Consider the following 18,857-nt stretch of genomic DNA (forward strand, 5'->3'; position numbering starts at 1 on the left):
ATGCAAGAGAGAATTAATCACCCTCCTGTTTCTATGGGGGCTGGAATCTGGCCCAACTCAGATCTTCCTAGACAGGGGTGCTTGAAGTGTCTTTTTATAGCATTAACAACATGATGGGCTTCAGGAGACTATGGCAAAGCACACAAGCAGCATTTAAATTGGCATTGGGCTGCTCTGCAATTGGGCATCTGCTGAAGTCATTTTCACAAACAAAGGTGGAATAAGCCTGCTTTAATGCTGCACTTGAATGCTCAAACCCACCTGCTGGGAGAATCTCCCCTTGGCTATGAAAACTTAGGAGGTGCAGAACTCCACCAGTGTTGCCAAGTCTGCTGTAACAAGCGGAATTGGGCTTGTTTTTTTAAGAGTCACTTTAATTTTTTGAGTCATGGGTTGATAAACACCTGCAATCCCCTATCTTTTCAATGGGTTGGGCTTGTTTTGGGCTTGTTTTTAAAGGCAGTGCCACCTTTTTTCTTTTCCTGCAAGACTTGGCAACACTCAACTCCACTATGCTAAGATGTTAGTGAGAAATGGATAGTGTCTGCCTTAGACCTGCTATTTCCTTTTTCCCTCCTCTTATCTAATTAGATCAGTGATTCTCAACCTCTTTAGAATCAAGGAACACCTCGGAAAAAGCCAGCTTTTAGCTCCCTGGTTTGTTTTGGGTTTTTTTGCTTTTTGTTTTTGGTTAGAGAAAAATAAATGAGCAATTCTTTTGTTGCAAAGAACCCAGGCAGACCACAGCAGGTCAGAATGATTTTGACACTGTGAATTCCTGTTTGAAATCTCTGGGCTTATCTTTTGGATCGTGTAGGTGTTTGCACACCAAACAGTTAATATTGCTTGGCACCCGACAGCACACTTAAAGGATCTCGTGGCGCTCCAGGGTGTTATGCAATTGCAGAATTGGATGTCTCTGTCTCATACAGGGGTAAGGTTGTATCCGTGTTGGTCTAAGCACATAGGCAGACAAGGCTCTTTGGGTAAACACTGACACCTCAATTTACATCTTCACTGACTGGCTTTCTTGCATGCATACCATATGGCTTCTTTACTATTCATTCCATCCAGGAAGACCACACACAGGCTGCAGACACTTCCTCAGCCTGGCAAAGGGTGTTTGTACCCAAAAGCTTGCAAAGAAGAATTTTTCCAACTATTTGAGTTAGTTTAATAAAAGATATCAGATTTACCCAAAGAACCTTGTCTATCTTATACAGCACTTTTCAACTGTAGATTTCCAAGCACTCCACCAAAGATGGAGAAATCCTTCCTTCTCTCTAAAGATGGGGGTGGGAGGAACTGAGGTGGTGGACCTGCCCACGGCTATGTGCCAGGCCACTGGCAGAGGAGGTAGGCCTGTGCGAAACAGCTATGTTTTGTTTCAGTTTTAGATTTGGTATTTCAGAGGTACAGTGATTTGTTTTGGATCACTGTCCCTTTTCGTTTTGCCCGCATCTGTTCTGGAGTTTCGCTGCTGTTTCACTGATTCAGCCATAGGCTATAATGGGAAACCACTTAAAGCCTATAACTTTGTCATTTCATGCCTGATTTTGGTGAAACTTGTAGGGATGCTAGCCCCTTCTGAGGGCATGAAGCCTGCCAAAGTTCAAGGAGATAGGTGCAGGGTTTTTTGTGAAACTGCACCTCAAACAGTTGAAAGCAAACCTCGTATCACTTGTTGGCAGCCTGCTGTCATCCCGTGCTCAGATCTGGGGGCCTGCACCCCCCAGGAAGGCTGCAGGGATGTGCTGGACTCCTTCTGAGGGTGCGGGCCCCCAGATCTGTGTGCAGAATGACAGGAGGCTGCTGGTGCTACCTGGGGCCAGTGCTGGGTGCAGCCTGCGCCAAGCGCCAGACAGATTGCTGCTGCCTCCGACTCCAGGCAGTAGCGGCAGCCTCCTGTCATCCTGTGCACAGATCTGGGGGCCCGCACCTCCTGGGAGGCCCATGCTTGGTGTCAGTGGTGGGAGGGCTGGGGGGGCTACAGTGAATTTTGGGGTGGCAGCAGTCTCTCCTTCCATCACTGCGGCCTGCCTAGGAAGAGCCCGGTGCCACACCTGCTGCAGCCCCAGGAGCAGTGGATGCTACTTGCCTGCAGACGCTGGGCTGCATCATGCCCTGAACCCCCTGGTGTGGCGCAGCCCAGTGGCTGCAGGCAGGTGGCATCCGCTGCTCAAGGGGCTGCATCAGGGACGGCACCAGGCTCTCCCTGGCACTCTGTGGCAGTGCTGGGAGAGCAGGGTGATCTCTTTGGGGCTGGAGGAGCCACTTGGAGCGCAGCCCTGGCTCTCCCTGCCTCCTGCTGCCAGGCTGCACTCTGAGCAGGTCCACCAGCTCCACGGAGCTGAGCCTGGCGGCGGGAGCTGGAGGAGAGCCACTGGCCAGGGCTCTGCACCGAGTGGCTCCTCCACTGGCTTTCCTGCCACTGGGCTGAGCTCCATAGGGAAGACCCCAGCACAGCCCCTGAGCCTGCAGCCCTGCCATTGCAGCTGGCACCAGTGGCTCCTGGCGCCAGCTGCATCGGGAACTGCCAGTGAAGGCGGGGGGCGGGACGTGACTCTTGCTGCTCCCTGCCCCCCAGGAGCGGGCTGGGAGGCTGTGATGGGGTCTTCCCGGGGGCCCCGGCACAGCACCCCAGCCCGCACCCTTCCCATTGCAGCTGGCACAGGTCACTCCTGTTTTCCCACAAGCCTACCTCCAAAACGTTTTGGATGGTTCTGTTTTGTTTTGGAGATGTTTCAGAGCCTTTCATTTTGTTTTGGATTTGGTGTTTCAGTAGCATCTCTGAAACTAAATGGCCACCGAAGTTTTGTACAGCCCTAAAAGGAGGTCTCCTCAGTCCCACTCCAAGGAAGTGGAGCTGCAGTGAGGCTATATTTCCCAGCTCTGCTCAATAATATGTCAACCCAGGCTTCCTGAATCCAGTCCTGTGCTCTACCCTCAGGAGTGTCCTCATGTCTTCCTCAGTATGCTGGAGATCAGTAACCATGTGGTGACCTGTCTTGTGTGTTTCTCCCTGTTGGGCAGATCAGTAAATATTTACCATGTCTTCCATGATGCGCTCTTTCCCAGCGTATGCTGGGCTTGTCCAGAATGTGCCGTGGCACACCAGCATGCATCAGATGTGGGACTGGGGCTTGTGGAAAATCCCTGCTCTCCGTAAAAGAAAGCTTGCAAGCCTAATGCCTGTGTGTCAGGAAACCAAGCAGGAGGAGAACTCTCTGTATGGTGTTTGCCAGTCTTGCACCATCAGTAATCGCCTTGCTCAATGGAGATCCCTCTTCTTCCTCCTTTCCCTACTATTCGTGGTATTTAAATGACTTTATTTCTTTCCATGTAGTACCCTTGCTGTCTGCTAGCCCATTTGTTGCATCAGACAAAGCAGACTGTAGCCTGCAAGTGCTCCTGCCTCTCTGAACAAACTTTTAATTCAGTGTCACTGTAATAAGCAGAGATCCTTTAAATCCTTCTCTGATGTTAAAACCCCACCCAATTTTCGGATGAAAAAAAGTAACCCAGAATCTGCATTTTTTCCATGTTTTAAATGAAACATATCTATTGTTTCATTTTAAACATGGAAAAATGTGGATTTTGGGTGACTTTTTTTAAATCTGAAAATTGGGGGTTTTTTATATCGGAGAAAACCAGGAACCCTGGTAATAAGTGAGTCTTCATGGTATGGGGCTTGTGTATGTGAGAGCTCTAGCAGTTTAATGCTAGAGAGGACTCTGCAAACCCCATTGTGTGTGGATGCTCTTATTTTGGGTTAGGTTGATTAGAAATCAGGTTTAAGTTAAACTGAAATGAACTGCTCTTTAGCTAGACAATTGTCCAGGCATGTCTGTACCTTTGTCTGTCTGAGATTCTGAAGTATTCCCATCTGCCATTCACTAACTCCTTTTGAGGAAGAGACTGGTGGAAGAGGGGGCCACAAATCGGATGCAGGCCAGTAAGGTGAGGGTGAGAGTGAACTAGGACTCTCATTTCTCTGTGGGTCAGTGTGCCGGTCTCTCTCAGTGTCTGAGTTTAGGATGACCAGCGAAAATGTATCTGGAGGCCCAGGCAGGGGTGGATCCAGGGCAGGTGCAGTGGTGCGGTTGCACCCCCTTTGATTCTTACTGCCAGTGTAGGGAGAACAGTCCTGGCTCTTCATGGGGTAGCGTGCGGGTGGAGGAGGCATGGGGGGTGGCTGTGAGGGAGTTAGCATGATTCCCCCAGGCTCTCTCTGACTCAGTGCCAGCTATAGAGGGCTATTTCTGTTCTTTGGGCAGAGTGGGGTGAGTTTCCCTCTTTCTCCCGCTGGTCCTGGCCAGCGTGGGACACAGGGGAGGGTGGGAGAGCCAGCAGGGCTATGACGAGTTGGGGTTTAAGGCATGGTCAAAGTCTCTGGGGCAGCAAGGGACATGGGGAGGGGGTGGGCCAGAGAGCAGTGAAGAGGGACTTGCCCACCCCTGCTCCTGTCCCTGGTTGCACCCAACACCTGTGCAGGTGCTTCCTGCAGCCCACAGCTGAAGTGGGGCAGGAGCAGCTCTGGGGCTCCCCCATGCCTGGTTCATCAAAGTACAGTGGTGAATGGGTCCCCTTGGGGTCTCCTCTCAACCTGGGGGCTCCAGCTATAGGGAGTGGCTGTGCAGGGAGCTGGGCTCAGCCAGGGACACTGGCAGCAGTGAATAGATCCCTCTTTCCTGCCCCTGCTCAGTCCTATTGGGTATCCTGCACCAACCCAGGGGCTGTAGCTGTGGGCTGTGATGGGCTTGGCAAAAAACAGTGACGACAGTAGATGCATTCTCTCTTCCTGGTCTTGCTCCCTGCTGGCTCTTCCACTTTCTCCCATGTCCCACCCACTTTTCTAAATCCTGGACCCACCCATGAGCCCAACGTAGCCCACGTACATGGCTATGCAGATGATACACTGTGTCCTTCCTCAGTTTCTGTGACTGTATTGGATCTGTCTGCCCAAGCAACGTGTACATCTCACCTCATTCCTTTTGTACAAATAGAGGAAAGAGGCAGGTGAGCCACCTTAGCAGAGCAGTGTGTGGGATCCTGCACAGTGCTGCTTTGTACTGTAGCTCTCTGCAGTTGTATGTGCCCCTCGTTTATTGTGAACACTGTTTGTCACCCTGCTGTACCCTGAAATAAAAAGCTGTTAGCCTTCTGCATCACCTTATGGAACATCCAACTTTTCAGTGTGGGTTGAAGAATCCAGTTGGAGGGCCCAGGATCAATATTATCTCATTGCCAAGCCAGAGGGCAAGTGGCTTTTTTTCTCTAAATATTTTTGCATTGCCACTCACCAAGCAACTGAAGTGAGGCAGCTGAGAGGCACTGAGTTACCAGATGGCAACCAGGTACCATCTGCTCTCATGGAGCAATAGAATGAAGTGAGAAATTAAGACTATGGGAGGGGGGTGGGATTTTTGTTGTTGTTTTTTGGTTTAATACTCTTGGGAGTGCTGGGGTAAAGCACAATGCCAGCTCTGCAACTTCCCGTGCAACACTAGGTGCACTAATATTTTGTTCAAAAGGAGTCCCTGAAGCCAGTGTGAATAATGAGATGGGGGCCGGGGTACCTCACTGGTGTGTGTACATGCTGCTGTCTCCTGTGCTACCCCTGTTCTGCAAGTAAAAAGAAACTGGCATTCCTCAGGGTCTGTATCTAGTACTTACTTTTATCTGGTGTTATGGGGATTTGAATGGAGCTTGTTGCTTTGACTGCTCATGCAAGTGTTCTGCTGTCCCAGCTGGAGTATTGTTGGATCTTTCTCATTTGGTTTCCAGCCTTAAGTCCCATCTTAAATTACGTATTTACTTGTGGATTTTCTTAACCAGCTTCAGAGTCTCATCTGACCTGCTTGCAACAAATGTAGTTGTGGTGGATGTGCATTAACTCTTTCCTCAACCTGGTATCCCTTCTTTGTTCATTTATCCCCACCATGTTGTGTTTGTGCCTTGTTGTGTTTATGTCCGTGCATTTTAGAAAAATTTCTCTCCCATAAGGCCTCAGCAGGGGTAGAGTCCTTTGATGACCTGCGTTTTTGGCAATGCACTCTGGGATGCCCTGCTGCACAGTGGAGCTGGGAGGGGAGAGGCACAACTAACCTGGTTATGTAGATCTGGTCAGTGAAGCTTTCTTGTATAGCAAAATAATAGTATTAGGACCTGAGGCCATCTGGGTCAGCCATTGGTCCAGAAGATGCCACAGTTGGTGCACCATGGCTGTTGAGTGGCTGGCCCATACTGACTGGGGTCTCGGATTGCATGCAAAATTAGCCATGGCTCTAGTTCATAACTCATGAACAAGCAACTGGATCCAAACATATCAGAAGTGACCACTAGCTTTTGGGTGCCAGACTTGAAAAGCTCTCTGCCTGCTTAGCAAAGGGGCTAAGTTGGGAAGGACAAGACTTTTATGCTTGGGAGGGAATGACTGAACTGTCAATGGGCTTAGAATATAGAAAAGGGCAAATGTGTGACACAAGGATGTGTTGTGTGAGGCATTTCTAGCAGAGCCAGGGAGACATGCATGCCATGGCATGAGATACTTCTGAGACCTCTGGGATACTGTATACCAGGAATATCAAACTGCTTTGGCTCTGTGTGCCAGATGAGGGGTGCCGGGCTGGTCTGTGGGCTAAATCTGATGCATGAACTGGCCCTACAGGGAGGATGTGGTGTGTAGGTCCAGCCTGAGACCCAGAGGTAACACTATAGGCAGAATAATAGGGTTTAGCAGACTGGATCTTTGACACCCTTACTGCATGCCATCTGGCCATCCAATTCAAGGGAGACCAGTTCAAGCTGGAATAGGTGCAGAAGAAGGGCTGCAAAGCTGTCCATTTCCCAGTTCATCCTGACTTATGGGAGGAGGTTAAAGGAGCTTGACTTCAGCTTTCATTTTGCTGAGATGTGATTTGCCCTTCCTAAATGCATTTGAGGGTGGGAAGGGTGAACCGAGAGGAGAGAGAAGAGCTATTTAAGCTTAAGAACATAATGGGCACTAGAATGGATGGGGCTAAAATTGGCCATGGATAAATGTAGGCTGGAAACTTGAATACATCTGATTGGTTTCAAGGTGGAGTTGGGTCAGTTTGTGAAAGGGGTCCTACGACATGGTCACCTGCAGTAGCAAGGGGCTGCAACTGATGAGCCAGGAGGTCTCTTCCAGGTCTGGGTAACCAAAGGGTGTGAAAATGCAGCTGCCAAATATATTGCTGTCCCATTAAGCTGTGCAGGGTGCTGGCTTAGTTTCACTGCCCTCCATTCCTCCTGCGTTGCTACAGCTTGGTGCCCTTGGCAGCCCTCTCAAAGCCATATGGTGGGTGGGCAGATGTGATGATTCTTTAGTCTTGTGACTTTTTTTTTCTTCTGCATGTGGCAGAAAGGAAATCACTTGGGAAACTTGTGCCTTCAAAATAAGAGTGAAAAAGGAGAGTGACTCGCCTTCCTTCCTCTCTGAGTAAACAGGTCCTGCCTATAGTTTGTGAGCAGTCCCTATGACTGAATCACTGACCTGCAGCAAACTAGCTTTATGGGCACAAAACATGATCCCACACCCTAGTGTGAGATGGCTGCTCTATAATAGGCCAGGCTCACTTTAATCAGGGATGGGGTAGGCCCTGGCATACACTGGACCCATCCCTGCTATGGTTCAGGCTTTGGGTATCGCATTTCCTTGTTCTCAGTCTCATCTCCTATGATGTCCTTTTCATTTTTTTTAAATTATTATTTTTTATTTGTGTTTCTTCTCAGGAAAACCAAAGCCAACCTTTGTTAGGATTGAGGCGGTGACTGAAAAAGAAAGCAGTGAAGGCACATTCATTCTGAAGGAACAAGTCGATTTTTAACAGGATCAAGTCTGAATTAAATGGCTGATAAACAGATCAGGTAAAAAAGTTCTGCTCCTGTGTGCCCCCTCCCAGTCTGGAGTGACTGGATGGGAGGATGCGCTGTGTGGTACATAGCAATGTAGATGAGATGGTGACTTATACCCTTAAACACTCTAAATCCTTCTCTGTTCCCTTCTCACCTGCTCTGTCCAGCCTCTCCTCCTTGTCTCCTGTCTAGTGTCCCTCTGCTGTTATTTCTATCTTTTACCCTGCACTTCCCATCTCCTTGCTTCTGCACCTTTTAGAGGCGCATTTAGGTGCCTTCCTGTTTGTCCACGTATCGAAGTCCTTGGAGGAGCTCTTCCAGTATGTAGCTATCTTGCACCCTCTCACTGAGGCGGGCCTTGTGTAATTTTGGGGACGTTGGTACCCCAGCACTGCCAATCCTGTCTAGGATGACCAGCACAATTGGAGTGCACAGCTGGTATCTGACAGACCTTGCACCTGGTGGCCTCATGGCTGAATTTTTGTCTTGGAAAGTGTTTCTGACTCCTGTGGCTTATACTACAAACCTTTCCAGGAACTTGGCTGCAGGGGTTTAGCAGAGCTCTGTCTGTGAGTTTGATTTCTGCTAGCTCAGCCAGGGTTCATGATTTGCTTACTGTTCAGGGTTGATCCAGAATAGAGGCATCTCCTGTCTGGTTCCCAAGCTATGCTATGGTTCCAATGTCAAACCCCTTTATTAATGCACGACTGCTGACCTCAGGGAGCAGTGAGGTCAGAGGATGAATGTTATCTTGTGACAAAGGGTTTGGGGATTTGGCTGTGTTTGATGCTGGTGAGAAACTGGCTGCCCTTACTGGGGCTTGTTGGTTGGGCTCTTTTCCAACAAGGAAAAACCATGGCTCCTAAACTGAGCATACAGCAACTAGAAGACACTCCAATACAGTGACATAAAATGTGTGGCCTGTGTGCTGGATTCTGCCAGCTGGGCTATCAGGAGTTGAGGGAGTTGGCAATGGGGCCATGTCCATGGGCCCTAATGGATTTTAACAATCAGTAGCAGGAGGCCAAGTAGGGTCTGTGCAGTTACAGTCCTTGCTTGCCCAACAGCCCCTGGACCTGTTGTAAGCGCTGCTGGCCCCACAGATCAACCCTGATGGGAGCCCTTCAGTTCAGATCCAGCCCAGGGTAAATTTGACACCCCTGTTCTAGTACACTTGTGCCCTGAAAAACATTTGTCATGAGTGTCAGGAGCTCGGTGTGTGTTCTGTGAAGTGCATGCCCAGATTCACCCTTGAAAGGTCTGATAGCTGTATATGCCTGATGACCATAACAGAGTGAAAGACTAATATCGGGCACCTGTGTACCATAAACCCATCCGTAGCTGAACAGCTAGAGGGTGCAGGCAGGGCAGGAGGCTGAGATTTGAGGCAGAGGGATAATGCGTTGCTATCCAGGATGCCTTTTTAGCCTACTGGCTGGGTATAGAGCAAGGAAAGAAGAATTCCTGGAGACCTAACAGTCAAGCCTGGGCAGCAGAAGAGCAGAGCCTGTTCCTACCTGTGCTGTGCACTTGCTGCACATATTTTGGCAAAGTATTTTTCTTTGTTTGTATTGCTATAGCACAATGGAGGACTGTAAATGGTAAGTAGTGTACACACATCTGGTAAGAGACAATGCCTGTCTAGAAGAGTTTACAGTGTAAGTAGTCTAAATAGATCAGATGAAGGATGAGAGAAAGGGACAGTTATCCCATGTAGCAATAGAAATGTAAGTTAAAGAGGCTAAGTAAATTGCCAGTACCACCCAAGAAAATTGGTGGCAGGGCTGGGATCACCTGTCTTAATTTCAAGCTCATCTTTGCTGTGAAGCTGCACTTGGGCTCTGTGCATCAGTTTTCCCATTTGCAAGTTGGGTTGATGGTATCATTTCAGGGGGGCAGTTCGACAGAGTCTTCCAGAAATATTTACCCATGCAAGTTTGTAAACATGTTCTCCCCCTCACTGTTGCTTCTGAAGGGATCTGATCTGTTGAAATCCATGTGCACTGGGCATATTGAACAACTATCTCCCACAGCCTAACAGGCACGGGAAGAAGCTTTCTGCAGGCCTCTTGCAGATTGTATACTGCCTCAGGCTCCCTGCCAGCCCAGCAGATTGTATACTCCCTCCCTCTCAGCCATCCCAGACCTTTACCATTTGTTCCCTTTTTATCTTTTGCACAATAGCACTGGTGCCTGGGCCACAGTGTTGTGTATTAAGGAGGAAGTGCCGTTCGCTTTCTGTTTCCTGGAGGCCTACTCCCTGTCCTATACCCCTGAGCCTTCATAACCTGAACCGAGGCACAGATCTTCTTGCTGTGCCAGTAACTCGATCGCTTCTGCCACATCCATTATAGATAGTACTCTGGAAGGCTTCTCAGTGTAGGAGGTGTTAATAGAACAGTCGGCCTGTCTGCTCACCTTGTATCACACCAGCAACCTACCCTGCCAGCACCTTAGCTTGGAACAGTGCTTCTGTCCACGTCTCTGAGCCCTGCTGCCGTTTGTGAAACAGTGCCACCTGCTGACTAGTCAGGAGCTCCAAGGACAGAGCCATGGTGGGAGCTCCCCAGCCTGGGCCCCTTAGTTGAGGAAGCCAATCCTAAGAGGTGGTCCCTGCAGAGACGAGGGGAAGAGGAAGGGGCTGAGAGACAGAGGGAATGGCTTTGGAGTTGCAAGGTCCATTCAGGCTTCTCTTTACCTGCTGGTGGCAACCAAATTTCATGATACAACTAGGTTTCCCCACTTTCTCAAAGATGGGGGTATACCTGCCTGACAACTGTTGGAATTATTATATCTTTTATTTGCCCATAACAGAGACTGAGGCCTCAGTGTGCTCACTGTGGTACATGTATAGTGAGAGGCAGTCAAAATAGACAAGAGGGACAAAAAAAAGCGAGTGCGAGTGATCCGTCTGCATTTTACCCATGACAAACTAAGGTACACAGATTAAGTGGCTTGCCCAGGGTCCCACAGGGAGTCTGGCACAGACTGGGAAACTGAACGCAGGTCTCCAAAATCCCAGCCTAATACCTTACTGACAAGGCCAGTGATGAAATAAGTGGTAATGACAGGTACCTCAATCAAAAGTGTAGAGGGTTTTTTTCTTTGGGGTTTGAAGGGTTGATAAGACTATGGAACTGTGGCTGAAGGGTCTGGGGTTTACCATTTTTTGTTTTTGGGTTTTTTTTTGGTTTTAATCCATTGCTGGACCGGTGATTCTGTCTTAGTTTTCCCATCTGTAGAACTGGGATAAATGGTATACCTGGCAGAAGCTCTTGAGTGCCTTGCATGGATATTCCTGCCTCAGGGCACAGGGTGCTTGTGTTCTCAGGGTCCAGCTTTCTGTTCCAGGTTCTCGTCCCCTCTTTGACTTAAATTCCCATTGCAGAGACCTGTCTCTTGCTTATTCCTTGCAGTTTACCTGCCAAGCTGATCAATGGAGGGATAGCTGGGCTCATCGGGGTCACCTGTGTGTTTCCCATTGATTTGGCAAAAACGCGCCTACAGAACCAGCAGAATGGCCAGCGGATGTACACCAGCATGTAAGTACTGCCGGGCCAAAGCCCACAATGGTGGGTCAAAACAGGACTCCTGACCTGGATGGGCTGGGATCCTTGCATCCTTCTCACCTCCACTCCCTTAAGGCAATACCACCATTTATAGGAGTTAAATGCTTTTAGAGAGAGAGGCTCCAAAGGAGCTGCAGCAGGAGTCCTGACTGAAAGCCAGCAGGCCAGGGTGTTACTGCTTGGGTCTTGCACTGGATTAATGTTTGCATGCTCATGAATGGTGTATTGTCTTGCACCAGTGCAGAAGAGAAGGATGGCTCCATGCTGAAGGCACTGGACTGAGACTCCTCCTCATTCAGTTCAGTGCTCTGCTACAGGCTCAGTGTACTAATGTTACTTGATAGTCTCTCTCTTGGGTTTCCATCTGTAATATATGGGTAGGCAATGCAGCTTTTCTGGCTAGCTTCTGAGCCTTCTCCTAGATAACCCTTGCTGTAATGTGAGTCCATACAGCACAGTTAAACCATGATCTTGGTTGGGACCTGTCCAGTGCTCAGGTAATACTAACTGTTAATAAAAGTGCAACCTATCTTGTAGACTTTAATTCCAGACCAGGAAAAGTGCAGATCTTAACATTCTGCCATTAGCACAGCTATGCCTCCTACCATCTAATGCTGTGGGTATTGCTTTGCAACTAATGACTTCAAAACCTTTGCCTAAAAAGTGTTGCAACTGTGCAGTACTGTCCCTGGATAATATCTGTGTGGCTCCCAGAAGGATAGCAGGTATTTAAATTCCCGGGGGGGGAGGTTATTTAATTTTTGTGTTTTCCCCCAAGATGTCACTGGCCACACCTGTGCTGCTATTTTAATGGAAAGCAGGCTTGCATGCTGTAAGGGTAAGATGGGTCCTCTCGTGTTCAGTTGATCATACAGAGAAGGATAGCAAAATGACCTGTACCTTGGTGAAAATGCCATTTGTAGGGCCTGATTCAAAGACAGTGGAAATTTTTCCAGTGTCTTCAGGGGAGTGTGGATCACACCCGAGTTAACAAGGGGCACTGACAGACATGCAGTACAGCTCCTCACTCTAACTCATGTCACTTTACAGAAAGGGGGGAGGGCAGGGGGACAGATCATGCTCCACTTCAGAGCTGATCCAGTGAAGGAGCATCTTGCCTGCAGCCCCTCTACTCTAGCGCCCCTCCACCTCCGCTCCCCCCCACAACTCTGGTGCTGTCTGCAGGGAGGGAGGGGGAGCACAATGCTGTGTGGGGTTTGCCTAGCCTGAAGTGGAGGGAGAGGGGGCTGGGGGGGCTCCAATCCACCTGTCCCTGCTCCAGCTCAGGCTGGGCAAACCCCAGCCCTCAGTGCATTCCCCCTCCCTTCCTGCAGACAGCCCTTGGGATGGGGCTGAAATGCATCAGCCCAGCCCTGATCCCGCACAGGGACTAACAAAAGTTTCTTAAGGCACTCCACTTTGGAGCACCTTCATCTGATCCTTCATTACCTGAGAGTTAATTTGTCATGCGATTAGCCACTTGTAAGGCTGTCTGCAGCTGTGCATTTCTGTTGGGGCATGGCTGCAGAGCATGTTCAGGGGGCCAGTCGTGCAACAAAAGTCACTTGTGCCAGTACCCAAGATATTTAGAAGTTATAATTACCCTTAAATTACAGAAAGGCAGACAGAAAAGAGAAAAAGGTAATGCTTTATTGACATCTTCTACACTTGTCCATATGAGAAGGTGAGTATCATTAAGAGGATATGACTTGAGGAAACAGAGGGCTTGGGAAACCATGCTCTGCCTACTCCTTGCTGCAGGCTGCTGGGAGGCAGTTGAAAGAGGCCTCTTTGAAGACACACTAGTTGCCAGGGGAGGCTGATGGTTGACATTTACAATTGCACTTGAAACATTGCATCAACCAGCCCAGGAGACATTGTTAGCAGTGAGCACAAGGGGTCTGAACCTGGGGACTAAACTGTGAAGCTCAGGTTTCTTTCACCTGTCTCTCTTCCTCCCTTTCTGTGAGCAGTTTTCTGCCCTTGCAGCCATACTTAAAGGAGGTTCTGAGCAACTTGTGTTACAGGTACTATCAGCTTGGGCTGGAGGCAGACTGCCTTGCCCAGCCAATCCTGAACAGCCTTTGCTCTTAGATATCAAGTGATGTCATTGGCTTGATCCAAGGACCCAGCCATCACCCTAGGGCTATGGACAGGTGTAATTTTAAATGGCTTCAAAAGGAGAAAGGTGTTGCCTATGCGGAGTGGGCATCAGCTGTGGTGCTGTCGTGTCCACCTGATCCGGCAACCACATAACATAGTTTTCCATTCCCTGGCCTGATCCAATGGATTGCTGTTTCCTGGGTGCTCACAGAGCTCTCTCTGGCTTGTCTGGTTTGTCTGTCTAGGCACATTGCAGGCAGTGGCTTTGTGTCTCACCCTGTGGCTTGTTTTGTGCCTTGTAAACGGAATCCATTTGTGCACAACAGTCTGGGAAGGCTGGTCTCTGCCACAGTTTGTTTCTCCCCGACCTGCCTGCTGGTGTATGCCAGGCAGCAGAACTGCATATAGCACCTCTGGATGGTCCTGTGGCACGTAAGATGCTATGTATGACCTGGTGCATCCTGACCCTTCAGCACACACAACAGGCTGGTTCTAAGAAGGGACAGATTTTGAGGGAAGAAGGCTGTTATTGTGTCTGGTTGTCTACTACGGCCCCACACCAAGACAGTATGGAAGTGTGGCCAGTTGCGTGACCGGTCACGTAAGGAATGAGGAGGAGCTGCTGGTTAGTTTATTCCTGCAATCTCTTTTCAGACAGCACCTCTGGCTCTTAGCAAAGGAATAGGTAACATTTACATATTAAAATAAGGCTTTGCAACACTGTTGGCATCTGACTGAGATTTGAACAGCCAGGGGAGCATCAAGGTCAAAGGAAGGCTTTTTCAAGATTGAACTGGAAAGCCCCTGAATATGAGGATCAGAAAGGGAGAGGTCTGTCTCGTGCTCAGTTATCCCACTAAGAGATGACACCTGTCAGCCCTCTGTCCAGTGCAAACAGGCCAGGACAAGAATGCTTTAAAGACATTAAAAGGTTGCTACCACTAGCAAGTCTTCTGTGTGTAGACTGCAGGACAGAGCCCTAACCTTTTAAGTGACCAGTACTTTTGGGTACTTTAACATGTTACAAAAAGTGATTTGCTCAAAGTGTTGAGCACCCATGCTCTGAACTGAGCCCTGAACTTTCAATTGGAAACTAGTACATGGACTCCTACCAAATTCATTTGACTAGCCTTAAAGCTGTGGCTACCTTGTTGCCTGTTGCCTTGCCTTCTCTTTGAATCGCAAGAGCTGCTGCTTGAGTGAGGACTTTGAAGCGGACTGGTTAGTTGATGTATTTTTAAAAGCAAAAGCCCCTTGGCTTCAGTGGCTTCTGAAAGCTGAAGAGATCTGTGTTTTTGATGCTACTGTACACTAGGACCTATTGTTCCTCATTATTTTAATTAGCTATGGCTCCTTTTTCCTCACTTTGTTGGGAGAGACAGTAGGCTGTGGTGTGTCATGCAAGTGCCTTCGTGTCTGAGGAGAATCTGTCTTTGTTCTTGTTTGGTTCCTCGACACCTCCGCCGAGAGGAAGAGATTAAGATCTCCTTAAATCAGCAGCTCCCATCCTGAAATGATCACTGTCATTTATCTAAATATCTCTGAAACCTCTTGCACCTTATCAAACTTTTAAATGAGAAGGGGTGCTCAATGCAATCCATGGACTAGCAGTAGACCCCATAGTATAGTCTTGCAGAACACCGTTTGGGACCCACTGCCTACAGTTACTGGGCTTCTCTGAGGCTTATGCTTGGTTTAATAAGCTACATGTCCTTTAGTACTACTGGTACTTAACAGTGCTCTTTCCCAATGAACTGCACATGTGTATACACATGTAGATGTGCATACACACATACAGCACACTTTGTCTCCCCTTCCCTTCTCTATCCTTCCCCCTCCCATTGCTGATGCGCAAGCACCAGTCCCTTTTGTTAAGCCAAGGAGCAGCCCTTAGTCAACATGCATCCTACTTGCACAGTCTAATTTAATTCAACCCTGGCAGTAAAATGTGCATTGGCTTCCTGTGCTCCCTTCTCTGGACTGGGAATATAGCTACTTTCTAGACATATGTGAATACATGTGCATGTGCACATATGAATGTTTTGTACATGCTCCACGCACTCCTTGAGGCTGGTTTGATGACGTAAGATTACACTAAGGGGTGGCACTTTTCAGTTCCCTGATATCTACTTGGTGCCTATTCAAGCAAGCTGCCAGACACCCATTGACTTCAGTACTTCAGCTGAAGCTGTTGATGCATGTGTAAGGACCTGAGGCCAAGCCCATTGAAGACCACAGCAGTCTCTCGCTGTTTTAAGTGAGGCTTAGACTGGGCCGTAGGTAACTTTCCATTTGTTAAACTATTCTAAAAGTACAGGAAATTAAGTCTTTTAAAGTGATAGAACACAGTTAGCACTGTGCAAACCATTGAGGTTTAAAAGTGAGCTCTATTTCCTTTCCTCAAGCAGCAGTGGTCATTAGAGCATCTCGTGTGTTGTATTTTAGGCTCCTGTCTCCCTCTGGTTTAGAAAACTGACTTTCTGTGCACAAGGTGAGTCACTGCTTCAAAGTCACTGTGAACCAGGTACAGTAGAGCTATGGAAGCCCTAACAATGACCCAGATTCAGTGGCTCATGCTGTTCCCTTCTCTACTCTGAGTTTTGCTAACAACCTAAAAATGAAAATCAAGTTTTTGTGTTTGCTCTTCTCTCAGCACCACCACCTTTTGAGCTCTTGGAGATTACGTATATCTCTTTGTTGCAGGTCTGACTGTCTCATTAAGACAATCCGGTCAGAAGGTTACTTCGGCATGTATAGAGGTAAGAGTTGGAGCATGGCTTCTGACAGTCTCCCAGCTTGGCTTCCAGACCCCCAATCTTCTATCCACTCCTCCCTCCCACCATCTTTCCCTCTGTCCCATTTATGTCTTGGACCTAGGATTTCTGGTGGCAACCAATTCCATAGGCTACTCATCCTTACAGTAACTTAGTGGATACAGGCTACCATCTTACTTTTTGATAGAGATAGAGATGCCCCATGACCTTCCTGAAATCTACAGGTAATTAGGGATATGTGTATGCACGTGAGAGGACCAAATGTTCATCTTCCAGTGGTGGAAAATCTGGAATAATGTCTCTGCCTTTAATAGGGATTGACTAGTTTAACTTAGACTTGGAATCCAATTCATTGGTGGCTGTGTGTATAATTGCAAGTGTGTGCAAATCTTTCTCTCTGAGGTGTTTATATAGCATTGATTGTGGTATTTGTTCACTGATACAGATAAAAAAGGAGCACTCTAATCGCTTGATTAAATGAATCCTTGCTCCAGGTTTAAGTGGGAATATAGATATCATTGAGCCTGGCTGCTTGTAGGGGTGCTCTATCTTGCCAGGGCTTTGTTAGGTTACCAGGGAAACAGGGATACTATGGCTTGATGTAATGAGGATAATAGATTGGCTGCTGAAAACAGCCAGTCTCCGGTCCAAGTCCCGATGGGAGGAACAGGAGGCGGGGCTGATTCTTGCTATGGACTGGCTGGTTACATTGGTTGTTTTTCAGAGCAGTCCCTAGACAGGGAAGCAAATAACCTGGAAGAACCCTGGCAGATCTGATCCTAAAGAAACATTCTGAGGTCGGTGATGCTCACTTCTCCGTAGGCTGAGTTTTTGTGGTGGTTTTGTCCTTGGGGAAATTGCAACGAATAGCAATTTCAGATCTTACTGGAGGCAGAAGCACTGAAGCTGCATTTCCTAGAAGAATTAAGGAAAAAAAAAAAAAAAAAAGGGCCCTTGCAGAAAGCCATCATAAACAATAATACCACAAAAAAATGAACTGGCCTAGATTTAAACCCCAGGTCAAGTGCAGATTAGCTGCTGTTGGCACTGGCCGGTAGAAAGCTCACTGGGTGGAAGTGAGGAGGTAGCAGTGTTACAAAGTGGCTGCAGTCTTGTACTCTGCTGGGGGCTCTGGGGCTGAGGATGTGGCTGGTTCAGTGTGGGGAGTCAGCTTGGCCTCTACTTGGGGGTGAATTCAACTTCAGGCTGCTCTCCACTCCCTGCAGAAGCTTCCAACAGGGGTAAGCTGTGCCAAGCAAATCCACCCACCCACACACTGCCACGTGCCTCCAGATGCACACTGCCATCTGGCTGAGACAACCCACCCCATGGATCCAGCCCAGGAGGAGCCAGTCCACAATTATCCAGCTCATTGCATCCGATTCTGCTTTAAAAGAAGTTTGCTGCTGTTCCGGAAAACATGAGAGAAGAACAGGAGTTTGGGGCGAAGCAGTCCTTCTAACAGGCAGCTTCGTTTCCAGACCTAAAGAATCCTTCAACCCAGCCAAGTCGATGCATAGAGGAGAAATGCCATGATACCAGTGCGTGGGTTGCACTGTGGTTGCTGTATCTTCCTGAATGACCTTGGACAAGTCACTTGTTGAACTGCCTCTGTTTACCAGTTGCAGGTAGGGGATAAGAGGGCATCAGACTGCATTTCAATAAGGAGGAGTTTCCATGTCACCTTGTGGTACTTTGCAAGACAACGGGGTGTGGTGACTGTCCCAAGTAACTGTCTGACCTGTTACAAGGCAATCCTGCTACCTCTGGCCTTTTCCAGAGTCCATTGATCTTGGTTTCTCTAACTGCCCCTAGTTGTAATAAAGTAGTACACAGTTCTACTTTTGTCTGTCCGGAGGCTGGGGGAGTTGGTGCTAGTATTCACAGAACAGGCACTCGGATGAGCTCTTCAGTGCTGAGAAACAAACATGGTGAATGAGCACATCCCACCCTGCTCTCTGGATGTAGAGCAGGATGCTGTCCCTTTGCCAAACTGTCTTTATAGCAAAGCATTACAATAGTGCTCCAGCAAACTGGGCAGCCTCCTGTGGCCTCTGCTAATAATACCCTCCACGCTCTCCCTTGGCTCACACAATACCTGCTAAAGCTATTCTTGGCAGCTTGGGCCAGCCAGAGTGTTTCAGGTCTTAATCTCTCCCATTAATAATTTTGGCAGTTATTTTTCTATTTATTCTGTTTTCTTCTTTCCCAGGTCACCTTGAGAGAGGTGTGTGTGGGTGGTAAGCAGCACCCCTCTCTGTTTCTCTGCTACCCCCACCTCCACACTTCTAGTTGCCCAGCACATATTGGTTCTGTCTTGCCACATTGGTTTGAATTCGATTTTTTTTTTTTAACTGAAAATGGGGGGGGGGGGTTATTTAATTGGAGAAGACCAGGAGCCCTGTGTCACTCAGTGGAGTTCCTGTACCCGGTCATATTGGTTTGAGCTTGTTTTATTCTATGGGAGTAGTGTTAGGCCAGGTGTGAATTCATGCCACTCAGTGGCTTGTAAAATGCATCCCAGCACAGC

The 18,857-nt window shown here is 48.3% G+C and overlaps 1 protein-coding gene across 4 annotated transcripts in view; it reads left to right on the forward strand.

The window, feature by feature from the left end:
• The window catches only part of SLC25A22 (solute carrier family 25 member 22), a 100,649-nt gene that overhangs the window by 52,741 nt on the left and 29,051 nt on the right, over window positions 1-18,857 (forward strand). For all 4 annotated transcript variants that reach the window (XM_019519787.1, XM_019519788.1, XM_019519789.1 and 1 more), the window contains exons 2-4: window positions 7,759-7,893; window positions 11,298-11,423; window positions 16,257-16,312. In XM_019519787.1, the coding sequence (XP_019375332.1) occupies window positions 7,874-7,893; window positions 11,298-11,423; window positions 16,257-16,312 (202 nt within the window). In that variant the 5' untranslated portion in view covers window positions 7,759-7,873. The remainder of the gene's footprint in view (window positions 1-7,758; window positions 7,894-11,297; window positions 11,424-16,256; window positions 16,313-18,857) is intronic.

This window comes from Gavialis gangeticus, unplaced genomic scaffold, assembly GCF_001723915.1.
Source record: "Gavialis gangeticus isolate Ggan-Ray unplaced genomic scaffold, GavGan_comp1, whole genome shotgun sequence".
NCBI lineage: Eukaryota > Metazoa > Chordata > Crocodylia > Gavialidae > Gavialis > Gavialis gangeticus.